Genomic DNA, 15258 nt, shown 5'->3' on the forward strand with positions numbered 1-15258 from the left:
ATACTACCTGTTTTTCAAAATTTAAATGGTTATAAATACATGACAAGATGCAGAAGGCACAATAATGTGAATGGTAGGAATCTGATAAATAAACAGAAAATGGGGGACATAGTCAGTCTCTGAAGAGAAATAAGATGTGGTAGCCATATTATACAATAGTACCTGTTTCAGTCTCTTCTGGTGATGTGGGTGGAGTCAATGTCACAGAGGAAATGGCTGGATCCCTTATTGGGGCAGGCACTTGGTGGGCACTTGAGTAGGCAGCTGTGCAATGCGAAGTCCCAGTGGAACTGCTCAAGATGCCAGTGGCAACATCAGGCTGAGGCACCAGCACAAAGCAAGCTGGGTATACCATTCGCACACCAGCTGTAAATAAAATACAGCAAACATTAAAAACAGTTGTTGATTTTCTTTTCGCATTTGATAAAAGATATTAATATTCATTAGCAAATGTGTGTGATGTAAATCAATACTGCTCCAATAAAGTCAAAATTTCACGTTCCACCTTAGTACAAGTTACAAACCACACAAATTACTTGGCCCAGTGCCTTCTTGTATATCCAATTGCTTTCTAAAACAATAAAGCATATTTAATATCACATAATGTAAAACACACAAGTTAAGGTAGTAGCATACTTAGGTTGTAATCAGATCCATGAACCACTAAACCATGAAATACATTATAGCTTCAAGACATACACAAACTTGCTTAAAAAACACACTTCTGTGGGCCTAACATTGTGAGTCACATTATTGAATTTCATAAACAAAAAACAAAGGACTATTAGCCAATCCACAGAATAAAGGACGAGAAAACACCTCATAAATCAGTGGTCTCAACAGGCAAAGGCATATGGAACATATAAATAAGGGAAACACAGACCATTTAAGCAGAGCTGAATCTATTATTTCTCAGACAAATCATTCCTAACATGCATTCCCCATAAGAACTTGGTATGGAAATAAATCGAAGTATTGTAAAATTAAATATTAACTAAAGCACACCATGTTAAACCAGTGAAACAGAAAACCCCAGATTTTACCCATGAATTGTTACCTTTATATTTCTCCCAAAAATATTGTCCTGGCATTGATCATGCAAGGGGTCAGTTTAGCTCAGTTGGCTGGACAGCTGGTTAGTAATGCAGAATAACGCCAACAGGGCGCGTTCAATTCCTGTACTAGCTGAGATCATGAAGGCCCCTGCCTTCTCAACCTTACCCCTCATCTGAGGTGTGGTGATCCTCAGGATAAATCACCGCCAGTCAGCTCTCCCCCTCAAAAGGGGAGAGCAGCCTATGGTCATTTGTGACTATGGCACCTTTAATACACAAGAATACATGCCTTAATTTATTGGTGGCTCAATAATATTTTCACTCGCAAAAGATCCGTTTGCTTTCTGTAACATTTCTGGGTTTTGTGCTTTGACTTTTTGCTCTTGCATATTACAAGCTGTTCGTAGAGATTTCAATCTAAAACAACATAATTTATAGAAAGCTCTATTAGATCTGCTAAATTAGTTCAATTTTTCCATTTCCACTCACCAACAATGACTTCTACAGCTGCTATTGAGTCATCATCCCAGTCTACCTCCTCCTGTTTGTCGTCTGTGGTTTCCTTTGAGCTGGTCTGTATTGGATAAAATTGCTTCCATTCTTCTATCAGTTTAAGAGTGGGGGGATCCGATAGCTTGAATGACTGACCTGTCAGGGTACCATTTAATCCAAAGGGACTGAGGATCACTGGAAGAAAAGGATCAAAATACAAAGACTGAATAAATTGGGTTGAATGTTAGAATTGACACACTGTCCTGTCACCTCTGGGACCCCTTTCTAATTCAGCACAGATTGACAAGATTAAATACTCTCCAGTTTATTGACTGCAATTATCCTCCATAGATTAAAAACAACAACAATGTGAAAATGAATTTGGACAACCTCAATACTAGCTCCAAGCAAATACCTCACACAAATTTCCCCTTGATTTTGACAGCAACTGAGCATTAAGAGTCAGCACAAGGATGCATGACGTGAGTGATGGAAAAATATTAACATGCTATATCTATGGGTATTTCTGAAGTTTAACTGAGGATCATTGCTGGGTCAAGTACAGGGAAATTCCAAACCCAATCTGGTAATAGTAGAAGCCAGCAGTGTGTGCCCAAAGAATAAAATTAGTGCACTATCCAAGGAGGAAGATAAAGCAACAATGGAAAAAATATTGTAATATCATTAACACATTGTAGCAGCTGGCTGAAGTGCTGAGAAACCTGTAGACCTCTCATCTACATGCTCAGCAAGAGGGGATGAATAGAAAGCAAAGTCAATAGGTTTTAAAGAAAGCTGTTTTAAAAATAAAATATTTTTGATGGGTGAATAAAGAAAGACACTTTTTCTAGTTAAGGGGTCAGTGCTGATAAGGTCAATCAAAAAGGCACTAAGAAAAAAGAAACTCGAGAAGTATCGTCACACAAATTGCTGTTAACTGGGAAAGCCTTGCCATAGGGAACATAGTTCTGACATAAACCAATGTATTGTGACATTAATATCCGAGTTTTTTTTAAAATCATGATCTCTGCAGCTCACAGCCTTGGGTGATGTCATTGGTGGGAGGAGAAAAACTGCCAGTCATGTGACAAGGGTTGTTTTTAGTTTTGTTTTGGCTGTATTGTTAGAAGCAGAACTAGAGGTCTCTCTTTTTTTGAGAATTTTACCAGTTAGCTGAAAGTACAGTTTATTGCTATCCTGCAGCAAAGAATCTATGTTTTGAGGACTACCAGCTGTTCTGAGTTTTCAAGATCATTTGAAATCAGCATTCAACCCAGGGAACTGGATTCCTGTATTAAATGGGCTTTAGCCTGTGCAGTGATAAACCTATTTAAAGGTTTTTGTTTATTGGATTTTGATTGGAACACATTAGAGATATTTATTAAGAGTTATATGTTGTCGTGATTGTTTTATTTCTTATTTGGAATTGATAAAAGTTCTTGCTAATTTTCTTACTATGCATGTTAACTATATTTTAAGTAAACTGTGTTTGATAAAAGCTCCCCGCTGGGTCATTTGAATCACACCTGAAGTGAAGCATCTCATGTTTATCCTAGCCAAATTCAAGATGCAAAACTTATGATTTAAACGGGCTTCATAAAACGCTTTAGAGTTCCTAACCCAAACCATAACAGTATATTTTAGGAAAACAGAGGCTAAATATTTGAGACAGATGACAGGACTGTGGAAAGAATCAACATAGACACAAGCTAAGTGAGCTTCTTCAATGCTGTTGAAGCTCTATTTACTTAAGACAACCTTGAAGAAAAATATGTTCTAAACAATAAAACAAACTGCATATAGTTCGTAAATGGAGGGCATCACAGTCAGGCTGAATACTATTCTCAACAGAGCGATACATATGCATTTTCCAGTGACGATCAACGGATTGCCATCAGGAGCATTGGAGACCATTTGCAGCACCCCAAATGAGATTATCTGACCAGCTGATTTAGCATAGACTGCAATCTGCATGCCTGTACAGTTTAATAATAGGCCAGGCATTGCTTATACCGGAAAACCATTGGGGGCTGCAGGGAGTGGGGGGAGAACAAACACGTTTCAACCCCACCCAGGTCTTCTCTCCCTTCCTACACATACACCAAACAGCCTTTCAACAAGTATTACTTTGTTCAGAAGAAAAGTATTCCTACCTTGGAAGGGGTTGGTGGATCCCTGGGCTGCAGTAACATGCTGTTCACTGAGATGGTACACTGGTTGGTGCTGGTTTATCTCAACACTGGTACAAACTTTACTATCCCCATGCAAGAAAAATGAAAAGGAACAGGACAAGTGCTCACTAGAGGGGGGGAAAAAAATTATGGTTACAAACCTAAATTGTGTATTTGACGTCTGTAATATACAGATTAGGACCAATAGAAACAATCTCATCTATATTCACATCTCTTACTATTTAGAAAAATTCATAATACACAGTGAAGTGACCAACCGCTGCCCCCCTCCCTCCAGCAGATCTGGGCCTTTATTTACAGACCCTGCAACTGTCCAGTGTTGACCAGGTTGGGACTCTGCATTGTCCCCTCACCTTGCTTTCTAATAAATGCAAGAAAGAGCCCTGCAAACACTTGTTGATGCAGAACGGATGCACTCGAATGGTCTTCAACAAAAAAAAACAGGTTGGGATGGTGGCCTTCAATTTCGAACAAATAAATGGCCAAATTGTAAAAATATAGCCAGCCAGCAATATTGCATTCACTGCATTGCCAAGACTGATATTTTATTTAGTATACAATTAGTAGTACATCAATATATTCTGCTAAAGGACTGAGAGTTAGAGATACCATGATTACTACCATAATTTGGACAACTGCAGCAATTTTGGAACTCCAACATCTCAGTAAGAACGTGTATTTACATAACGCCTTTAATGTAATGAACATTCCAAGGCACTTCACAGGACATAAGTATTCAAAAACAAAATACAACACCTAAGTAGACTGCACTTCATCGCATGTAAAACATTTTGCGATGTTTCTTCAAGAGTAAGAAGTAACTTAACCTTCTTGACTTCAACCCACCATGCACGACCAAGAACTTGAATAAGACCATAAGATGTGGAAGTGTTGGAAAAGGTGCAGAGGAGATTTGCCAGGATGTTGCTTGGTATGGTGGGAAAATCGTATGAGGAAAGGCTATGGGGCTTGAGGTTGTTTTTGTTAGAGAGAAGGTTAAGAGGTGACTTAATAGAGGCATACAAGATGATCAGAGGATTAAATAGGGTGGATAGTGAGAGCCTTTTTCCTCGGATGGTGATGGCTAGCACGAGGGGACATAGCTTTAAATTGAGGGGCGAGAGATATAGGACAGATGTTAGAGGTAGGTTCTTTACTCAGAGAGTAGTAAGGGCGTGGAATGCCCTGCCTCCAGCAGTAGTGGGCTCGTCAACATTAAGAACATTCAAATGGTTATTGGATGATATTGGAATAGTGCAGATTAGAGGGGCTTTAGATTAGTTCCACTGGTCGGCGCAACATCGAGGGCCGAAGGGCCTGTACTGCACTGTAGTGTTCTATGTTCTATTCACATAGGAGATATCAAGTCAGATGACCAAAGGGGTAACATTTGAGGAGTGTCTTAAAGGAGGAAAGCAAAATGGATAGAGAGAAAGGTGTGGGGATGAAATGCCAAAGCTTAGACCCTAGACAACTAAAAGACATGACAGCCAATAGTAAAACAATCAGCATTTAGGGATGTTCGAGAAGCCAGAATTGGATAAGCACAGATAGAGAGGTTTGTTGGGCTGAAGATAAGAGATAGGTGAGAAGCGATGCAACGGAGATAATTAAAAAACATGGCTGAAAATTTTAACAAAATGAAAGTATTTAAGACACAAAAAATTACTGCTAAAGTCTTCAAAAATCTAATTTAACAATCCAGTCTGTTTCATAAACTAAAAATTAAAAAGGAAAGGATAAATGAAATTTAATAACACATTGCCTTTGGAGAAACAAAAGAGATTCTTGCATTTATATAACACCTTTCATGACAGCAGGATGTCCCAAAGCGCTTTTCAGCTAATGAAATACTTTGAGTGTAGTCACTTATACAAGTAATGCAGTAGCCAATTTGTGCACAGTATGCTCTCTCAAACCGCAATGTGATAACGACCCGATAATCTATAGCATTGTTTGAGAAATAAATATTGGCCAGAATACCAGGGATAGCTCCCCTGCTCTTCTCCAAAATAGTTTACATTCACTTGAGAGGGAAGCAAGACCTTCTGTTTAACATCTCATCTGAAAGACACCATTCCAAATCCCTTAATACTGCACTGGAGTACCAGCCACAATTTCTGTGCTCAAGTCCTGGAGTGGGACTTGAACCCACAACATTCTGATGAAGTCAACAATGTTATCAACTAAGTCACAGCTGAGACTTATGCTAAAGTATCATCCAATGCATACAAACAAGACTACTGACTGTGTGTGTGTGGTGCCCAAAAGCCTCCAAACATTCTTCCAAAAACTGTTTAACTTTTACGCCCAGTATAAAATGTGCACTGCTGCTATGGGTGGTCACCATTTTGTGGTGGTGGTGGTGGTGGTGGTGGTGGTGGTGGTGGTGGTGGTGGTGGTGATGGGTCGCCCTTACAGGATAGAAATTAGGAGAATTTTTATCTCTGGAGGGGTGTGCGATTTTGGAACTCTCTACCTCAAAGCATTGAAAGCGGGGTCATTGAATACTTTACGGCCAAGATAGATAGATTCTTGTTAGGCAAGAAAATCAAAGGTTATTGGGGGTAGTTGGGAATGTGGAACTTGAAACACAAGCAGATCAGATATGACCTTATTGAATGGCAGAGCAGGCTCAGTGTTGAAAGGCCTTACTTGAGTATGGCTGAACTAAAAACGATATGTGGAAGCTTTTTGTCTTGCACTGATCAGGACATTTTGCAAGAATACCAATACAAGGAAAGCAACAATTTATACTGTCCGAAAAGTGTGCGCTGATTAGTTGTCAAGTGGACTTAAATTGGTAGCGACACTGCGGTGGAAAATGTACTAGTTGATGGTGACTGCCAACATGGTTTGAAATTTAAACCAGGCAGTTTGATCCTGATTGGTCAAGGCATTCCCGAGGAATGAGTCACCAAATGGCTGTCACTTTTATTTAGCTGAAACAGGCACGTGCGTGCACTGGAACTACATGTGTTAATAGACAGAGCCCTGCCCTTTGTAGACAGAAACAACGTGTGTGCACAATGCAGCTGTTTCAGCTAAACAATCAGGCATAAGCCGCTTGGTTTAAATTTCAAACAATGCTTGGCAGTTAACAGTCAATCACCGTCAATTGGTGCGCTTTCCATGATAACACCCGAGTCCATTTTCCAACCAATCACCACTCTTCTTATGCAACATAAATTGCCCTTATATTGGTAATTGTAAAGTGCCCTGATCAGTAAAAGACAAAAGTTCTGGCATGTCTAATTGTTTACTTCTGCTCCTATTTTGCACATCCATATTGTAATGTACCCATTCCAGTGCATGCTGCTCCCTGTTCTAATGGCACATTTGGTCTTGGACATCTGCAGGACTAGGCAACATGATTTTGTGAAGGGGAGGTCGCAAGTTTGCGGACGACACAAAGGTTGGTGGATACAGCAGGATATAGATCGATTGGAGACTTGGGCGGTGAGATGGCAGATGGAGTTTAATCCAGAGTTTAATGTGAGGTAATGCATTTTGGAAGGTCTAATACAGATAGGAAATATACAGTAAATGGCAGAGCCCTTAAGAGTACTGATAGGCAGAGGGATCTGGGTGTACAGGTACACAGGTCACTGAAAGTGGCCACGCAGGTGGAGAAGGTAGTCAAGAAGGCATACAGCATGCTTGCCTTCATCGGCCGGGGCATTGAGTTAAAAAATTGGCAAGTCATGTTGCAGCTTTACAGAACCTTAGTTAGGCCGCACTTGGAATATAGTGTTCAATTCTTGTCGCCACACTACCAGAAAGATGTGGAGACTTTGGAGAAGGTACAGAAAAGATTTACCAGGATGTTGCCTGGTATGGAGGACATTTGCTATGAGGAGAGGTTGGAGAAACTTGGTTTGTTCTCACTGGAATGACGGAGGTTGAGGGGTGATCTGATAGAAGTCTACAAGATGAGAAGCATGGAGAGACTGGACAGTCAGAAGCTTTTTCTCCAGGATGGAAGAGTCAATTACTAGGGGGCATAGGTTTAAGGTGCGAGGGGCAAGATTTAAAGAAGATGTACGAGGCAAGTTCTTTACAAGAGGGTAGTGGAACTCGCTGCTGGGGGAAGTAGTGGAAGCAGATAGGCTAGTGACGTTTAAGGGGCATCTTGACAAATACATGAATAGGATGGGAATAGAGGGATACAGTCCCCAGAAGTGTAGGGGGTTTTAATTCAGTCGGGCAGCATGGTAGGTGCAGGCTTGGAGGGCCGAAGGGCCTGTTCCTGTGCTGTAATTTTGTTTGTTCTTTGACTGATTCTCTCTCTCCCCTCCCTCCCCCACCATTCTTGCACCAATTCCCCACTGCAGAACAGTTTTCTGATGAGTTAGCAAATGTTACAACTTTTAGTTCAAAAGAAGCTTTGTATTTAATGTCTTTTGTTAGTGGACGCATTTCTGTTCGTCACTCACCACACTATTTGAATTCTTTCTATGCTGTCTTAAACTCCGATCCATTTTCTTGCAATGCAGCAGGGATCACCTTGACCCATGCACTGACTTGCAATGCAAGTAAAACATGCATTTCTGGAGGTCAACCACTAATGCCATTGTAGAATTTTGTAGCTGAAAAGGAGAATCAATTTGTGTGCTAGGTATATCTAAAAGCATGATTTTGAGCCAAAAATATGCGGTGAGTCGACTTAAAAGCAGTGATCTATGGTAGCCATAAATTTAACCACAGCACTTTATTCTCTCAAAATGCTGTCAATTGAATGAGTTTTTTCAAGACTATTTTACAGAAAAGAGGTACGAGGCTCCACATACCAAACAGTAAGTGAAAACATTCTTAAATCCAATAGTACAAGTTTCCATTTCCATCCAGGCAATGAACACTTTCCAATCACCTTGTAAGCAAGCTACATTTTTTTTTAAAAAAACTTTCCCACAGCTATTCCTCCTTCTGTTTTAGTCCAGACAAAAATCAGACTTACTAAAAGGAGGTTTGCAGGTCTTACTGCTAAATACGTTTTAAAGTCCCCTACAACAAAAGAACATTGGCTAGAGCGCATTCTCGGTACATCCATAAAAAAATGAACTACCTACAAGTTTTAAGATGCACCAATGCACTCTTATGCAAGCTGCCATTAGAAAATGGAAAAATCTAAATAGAAAGACAGATAAAGGGGTGAGTTTGGACAAATTTAAGAAAAACATGCGCAGTACAAAGTGATCAGCAACGCTCTAACACTTGTGGAAAAATACTTGAAGTATGCACACATGATACTCCAAATTAATACATTCCATACAGTTTCACTGGAATGCAATTCATCCCATGGTGAGAAACAGAAATGATTAAAACATACGACTGAATCTGTATCTGGAAAAGTAGGTTTCCATTTCAGGTTTTGGCTTGTAAATACTCATGCTTTCATGCACACTCCTTTGTTCTATCCTTAAATTTCAAAACGGATCAGCAAGTTTCACAGAATGGTCACACACCAATTCTGATTCGAGTCGATTTTGGTGGATCTAGTGGCCTTTTCCCTCTCAGTTTTGTGTTCCTATTAGTTTGCTTTTTTTTTAAATAAATACAGCTGTTCTGAAAAAGTTCCAGACAACACAACTGCTCCTCTCCAGTATACAACCAATTCACGCATGAGCACAGCAATTCTCTTAATTTGAGAGAAGGATCGTAATCTCTTCTCTCAACCACTATATTCTTCTGTAAACTCACAAACACTTTGGTCTTTGAACTGAACGAAATAGATCATGTTGCTGGGTGACATTTAAGTATTGACAAGTTGCAAACAGAGTCCAACTGATCAGTGTGAAGCTATTTGTTTGCACAATTGAAAATTAGTCCAGTTACATAGTCACAACGTAGTGTCTGCTTCTTGTGTGCTCAACGTTGCAACAGTTTTGCCGGACATCGAGCAATGTGGTATACCACATACAGGCCAAAACAGACCAATGATTGCTGTTGGGAGGGTAGGTTGTCAAATATCCCCCATACACATTATGTATACAAACAATTGTGTTGCAAAAAAAAAAGGAAATGTCAACTCAAATCAAAATCAACAACCAGGACTACAATCATTAACTCCAATTTCCAAATAAAATGCCATGCTTGCACGCGTTTTTTTTTGTTCAAATTATGCATGTTGCTAATTGTTTCAGGCATAAAGGTTCAGAGGGGTTATTGAATTCAGTACTGCAAAAGATCCTCACAGTAAAAACGATCAGTGGCATCCAGTGCCAGGGAGACAAATGATGGGCCCTGATCCACACTCCCGATAACCTTGGATTCTCTTGCCAACAAGAATATATCTACTTCAGTGATCCTGCTTCCTTCACCTTCTGAGGCAGAGAATTCCAAAGTTGCAAAACCCTCAGGACAAAGAAAATTCTCATCTCTGTCCCACAAGGGCGACCCCAAACTTTACATCAGTGCCCCCTAGTTCTGGACTGATCCACAAGAGGAAACATCCTTTCCATGTCCACCTGTGTTTAGGTGCAGTGTCTCTGATAAGATCCAGTATGCCTGCTCAGGTGGACATAAAGATCCTATGGCACTCAAGGAGCAGTGGAGTTCTCATATATTGGGCAACATTCATTCCTCAAGCAAAACAGATTATCTCACCTTTTGTCTAATTTCAGTTCTGCTGCCATCTTTGTATAAATAAATATACTTAAAATAATTAACAGACGTTTCAAGTCAATGATCTTTGATCAGAACAGTTTCGAAAGGTCATCGCCCTGAAATGTTAACTTGTTTGCTCCATATATGCAGCCTGATATCTGGGCATTTCCAGCATTTTCTGGTTTTACGTTTTGATTTCCAGCATCCATAGAATTTTGCTTATGTGCAAGTCTGGGAGGGAGTTAGAAAAAGGAAAAGACAAATCTAAATTTTGCTTGAAGCTCGATTTTTTTAAAAATAGGACAAAGACATAGATGTAAACCAGCAAAGTATATTCAAGACTGATAATCAGGAAGAACTTGTCCTGAAAAGGTGGCTGTGTGTGTGTGTGTGTGTGTGTGTGTGTGTGTGTGTGTGTGTGTGTGTGTGTGTGTGTGTGTGTGTGTGTGAGAGAGAGAGAGAGAGAGGATATCTGGTGAAGAGGAAAAGAAAATCTTTCTGGGTGATGGATTAAATTACTGATGTGAGATGTAGTTGCACAGGAATAAATAAGGCAAAAACCTTAAACCAGACAAGCTGAAATTCACTTGTATCCCAAATGTTTAAAGAAAGTTATGACCAGTCTCAAGTGCAGCTAGATTTATGTTTATAGAAGTACATAGAAGCACACCTCCCTCTCCAGCCTAAACAGAATTTATTAGAAATGCGGCTCTCTTATTGATGTCAACTTTAATTGGGAGGGAGGGAGGAGGTGAAACAGAAAGAGGAAGGAAGAGGAACAAGTCCTGCATTCAAAGTTAAAAGTGCTCAGGTAAAAACCACTGCAGAGTGTATGTGCTTCAGTTCCAACTTGCTCAATGCCAAATTTATTTTGAGTTTTTTTTTAAATCTGGACTGCTCTGAGCATTAAAGTGTGATCATTCAATTTGCACGCTAAAGTGGATTGTGCAATCCTTTCGTAACTGCACGAGGAGAGAAAGGAGTCCTAGTCATAAGTGATGACATTTAGCTTGTACTGCAGACAGTTTGAAATTAGATCTGCTAAAGTGCTGGATAAACTCAGGAGACGCGAGTAGCTTGGTCACATGATAGTCCCCCTGGAATAATGTGTTCCAAAGGAGACCGCTGGGAGATAAAATTAGCACTTTAGACCACAGCAATTCTTCCTCAAGGCCAATAGTGCATTCGTTTTTCTCTCAGATAAGACTCGAATGTTTAGAGGAGGATGGTATAAGCAAGCTGTAGTGAAAATTCAATTTTTCAATCAGTTGTTAATAAAAGCAATTTGTCAATTACCAGCATGAGGCAATGAATTGGCACTTTTGCAAATGCAACCTATTTCTAATTTTGCACTGCAGACGGTTTTTAAATTACTAACATACTAGGAAATGGTGGACCACAGAAATAAGGTTTCTTGCTACTCAACTGTTACAGTGGAACAACATGCTGACATGTGTCTCACCAGTACAAGCTGGAATGATGCCAATAAATTGATTTCACTAAATTATGCATTGTCTGTTTTCATTATGTTTAGCATTTTAGGTGCAGGAAGATATGACCAAATATCTTTGATCCTTTTATTGTGCATATTACTTGAAATTTTCTCCAGTTAATTTAATTTTTCCTTTCTTCCATGACTCTAATTCTTAGTGCATGGTGGTGACATGCTTCAAAGTTACAACCTAAACTACATTTTAAACCAACTCAAAAATACATACGTACTGCTTGTTGCAGTGACTAAATGTTTGCTTCAATGCAGTGACTGGGACCTCAGTTCAGAGCTCCCCCATGAGATAGGAAAACAGGAAATCACATTGCCACTCCCAATACATTGTGTACATTAAAGTGATTTTGAAAATGGTGTGTAAAGTCTCACCTATACTGAATGCAGACAAGTCTTTCCCAAGAGCATCCCAAAATCATGCAAGATCCTATATAAGTGCATACTTGGTTGTTCAATCTTTCCCATTCTCAAAGGTCTCCCCAACCACACAGTAAGATTCACAACTAACTGTCTCACACAAGAAAGAGGCTGCAAATTTTAGACTAATACTGTTGCCTGATACGTTTACACAGCTTTGTACCCAACAGCTTCAGTTTAGACACTTTAGATTACATGATCAACTCCTTGTCAGGAACTTGAACCAGCAATCTGGTGTAGAGGAAAGAGTGCTACTGCTAAGCAAAGGTAGGCATCTTAAAAGTTTTCCATTTCCACTAGAGTATATCTCAATAAGACCAGAAACTGGTGTGCAAATTCCCAGAAGTAGTTTTAGAAACTTCCTGTGTTTAGTGACACATTTGAGGCAGGCAGAACATGCATATGCTGTTTCCATTACTAGTTTTGTCCTGGAATAGATCACCAGCCTGGTTGCCAAAGGCTACAGGTTGAGGGGTGTCACACCACAACAGGAGGGAGACTCTCCTGTTCCCCACCATGGGTGTATTGGAAGAATTTAGTTTGCCAAAATCAACAATGCTATGAATGCATATTCCTTAGCCATCAAGTCCTGGAGTGGGCTTCATACCCAGAGATTTGGGCTCAGAAGGAAGGACAATGCCCACTGTCACAAAACTTCCACCCCAAAGCAAGCCCATATAATGTGACACTATAATATATACAGAAATGTTAACAGCTAAAAGGACAGGGCCATGTATTAAATATATGGCAAAGTTTCAATCCAAAGCAACCCTCTCAGTTAAAAAGTAAAACAAATGGGAAATACATATTGGGGCTCAAAGTGTGTATAAACCACAAGAGTCGAGCTCAAACGTTTGTCATCCAGAGTGATGCTTGAAGTCTCAGAAAAATTTCAAATCATGTTTATAATACATAAATTTTACAGGACACAAATAGCTCATGAACTGCAATTGAGGAAAGCATACAGGACAACTGGAAGTATTACACATCTTATTTTCCAGTTCCACATTAGAAAATATAATACAGGAAATCATTTTATAGCTAAACTTAATTTCTTCAATTTGAGAGCCTTCGGCGGAAACAAAATAGTGGGCTTGTTTATTTAAACAGCTATGTTGATTTAAATAATACAAGATGATAAAAAAGTATATCTAATGAAAAATTCTGGAAATTAAGGCCAGAAAGCCTATAAATCCACTCGAGTTCATATACTAACACCTCCTATCGCTCCCTTATATTAGGGAGCTACTGTATTGGTTCCTAGAGGGAATGAACAGAAATCATGGTGTGCATCCTTCATCTTTTTCACCAATCCAAATCCTTTTCAAAGCCAATATGACCCAAATCAACCACCTTCAGAGTTTAAACCCACAAATATGAGTGGGTTAGCTCACATTTTTAGCGAGTTATTCACTACAGAAATATTGTTTTGCCATGTGATCAGTACCATGAAAAGGGTCAGCAAGCAGCTTTCCTTTTGAATACAGCTTCATAGCCGAGCCTATTTTAAGCCAAGTTCAAATAGTTCTAATTCAAGGTACACTCGCCAAAGCTGGAGTTGGGAGTTTCAACAAGCAGCTGAACAATAGTACACGGATTCATTTTTAGACACTATGGTTTCTTCTCCCTATGGATGTATGGACACGATTTAAAAGTCAACCGCTGCAGTATGAAATAAGGTTCCAACATTCAGCTCTCCTCTTCCAGTCAATAGGATCCATTCTAATGTTACACATGTACTAACGAACTTACAACTTCAGAGCACAACATCATTCAAGATCTCAAGCCTGCTCTGCCATTTAAAATCATGGCTATCTAATGTAGCCTCAACTCCACTCTCCAGTTTCCCCCCCATAACCTATGACTCCCTTGTCAATCGGTATGCCAGTACTCCAGCCTCCATTATTCAGAGGAAGTGACTTTCACATACCTAGGACCCATCTTAATTCTAACTGAGATCCCTTATTTTTAAACTGTGTCCCGAATTATAGCCTCTCCGTATCCACCCCGCCAAGTCCCCTCACAATCCTGTGTGTCAATAAGATCACCTCCCATTGTTCTAAATTCCAATAGATACAGGCCCAACCTTTCCTCATAAAAGACCCATTCATCCCAGGAATCAATGAATTTTCTCCGAATTGCTTCAATGGCAATTATATACTTTTTCAAATAAGGAGGCCAAAACTGTACACATACCCATTAAGGCCCTGAACAACTGTAGCAAAACATCTCTACTTTTATATTCCATTTGTTTTGTAATAAGCATTCTGTTTGCCTTCCTAAATCACTTGCTGTACATGCATACTAACTTTTTCTGATTCATATACCAGGACAGAGTTCTGCAATCACTTTCTGTTTAAATAATATGCTGCTTCTCTATTCTTCTTGCCAAAGTGGACAAGTTCCCACATTAAACTCCAACTGCCACATTTTTTGCCTACACACTTAAACTATCTATATTCCTTTGCAGATACTTTTGTCCACTTCGCAACTTATTTTCCTACCTATTTGGTCATCTGCAAATTTAGCTACGAGATATTTGGTCCTTTCATCCAAGGTATTGATCTAGATTATAAATAATTGAGGCCCCAACATTGATTCCTGTGGCACTCCACTAGTCACATCGTGTCAACCTGAAAATGACTCATTCATCCCTCCCAGCTTCCTTTAGCTAATCAAAGCTTTATCCATGCTAATATTTCCTCCTACATCATGAGTTCTTAGTTTGTGCAGCAACTTTTGATCTGGCACTTTATCGAATGCCTTTTGGAAATCCAAGTACACAAGTTTCCCTTTATCCATGTTATCTTTTTCAATTCGTCAAACACTATTTCCCTTATGTTGACACTGCCTGATTGCATGATGATTTTCCAAATGTCCTACTATAACCTCCTTAATTTTTTTTTTAGTTAATTAAATTTAGATTTGGGAAGTGTTCTGTCACAGCACCAGGAACCTCGGTTCGATTCCCAGTGAATTTTCTCTGAATTGC

The 15258-nt window shown here is 39.5% G+C and overlaps 1 protein-coding gene across 1 annotated transcript in view; it reads right to left on the reverse strand.

The window, feature by feature from the left end:
- The window catches only part of med13a (mediator complex subunit 13a), a 174486-nt gene that overhangs the window by 96839 nt on the left and 62389 nt on the right, over window positions 1-15258 (reverse strand). The window contains exons 5-7 of the mRNA XM_078224634.1: window positions 3701-3846; window positions 1545-1742; window positions 163-366 (exon numbers count right to left, since the gene is read on the reverse strand). Coding sequence (XP_078080760.1) covers window positions 163-366; window positions 1545-1742; window positions 3701-3846 — 548 coding nt within the window. The remainder of the gene's footprint in view (window positions 1-162; window positions 367-1544; window positions 1743-3700; window positions 3847-15258) is intronic.

This window comes from Mustelus asterias, chromosome 12 (assembly GCF_964213995.1).
Source record: "Mustelus asterias chromosome 12, sMusAst1.hap1.1, whole genome shotgun sequence".
Taxonomy (NCBI): Eukaryota; Metazoa; Chordata; class Chondrichthyes; order Carcharhiniformes; family Triakidae; genus Mustelus; species Mustelus asterias.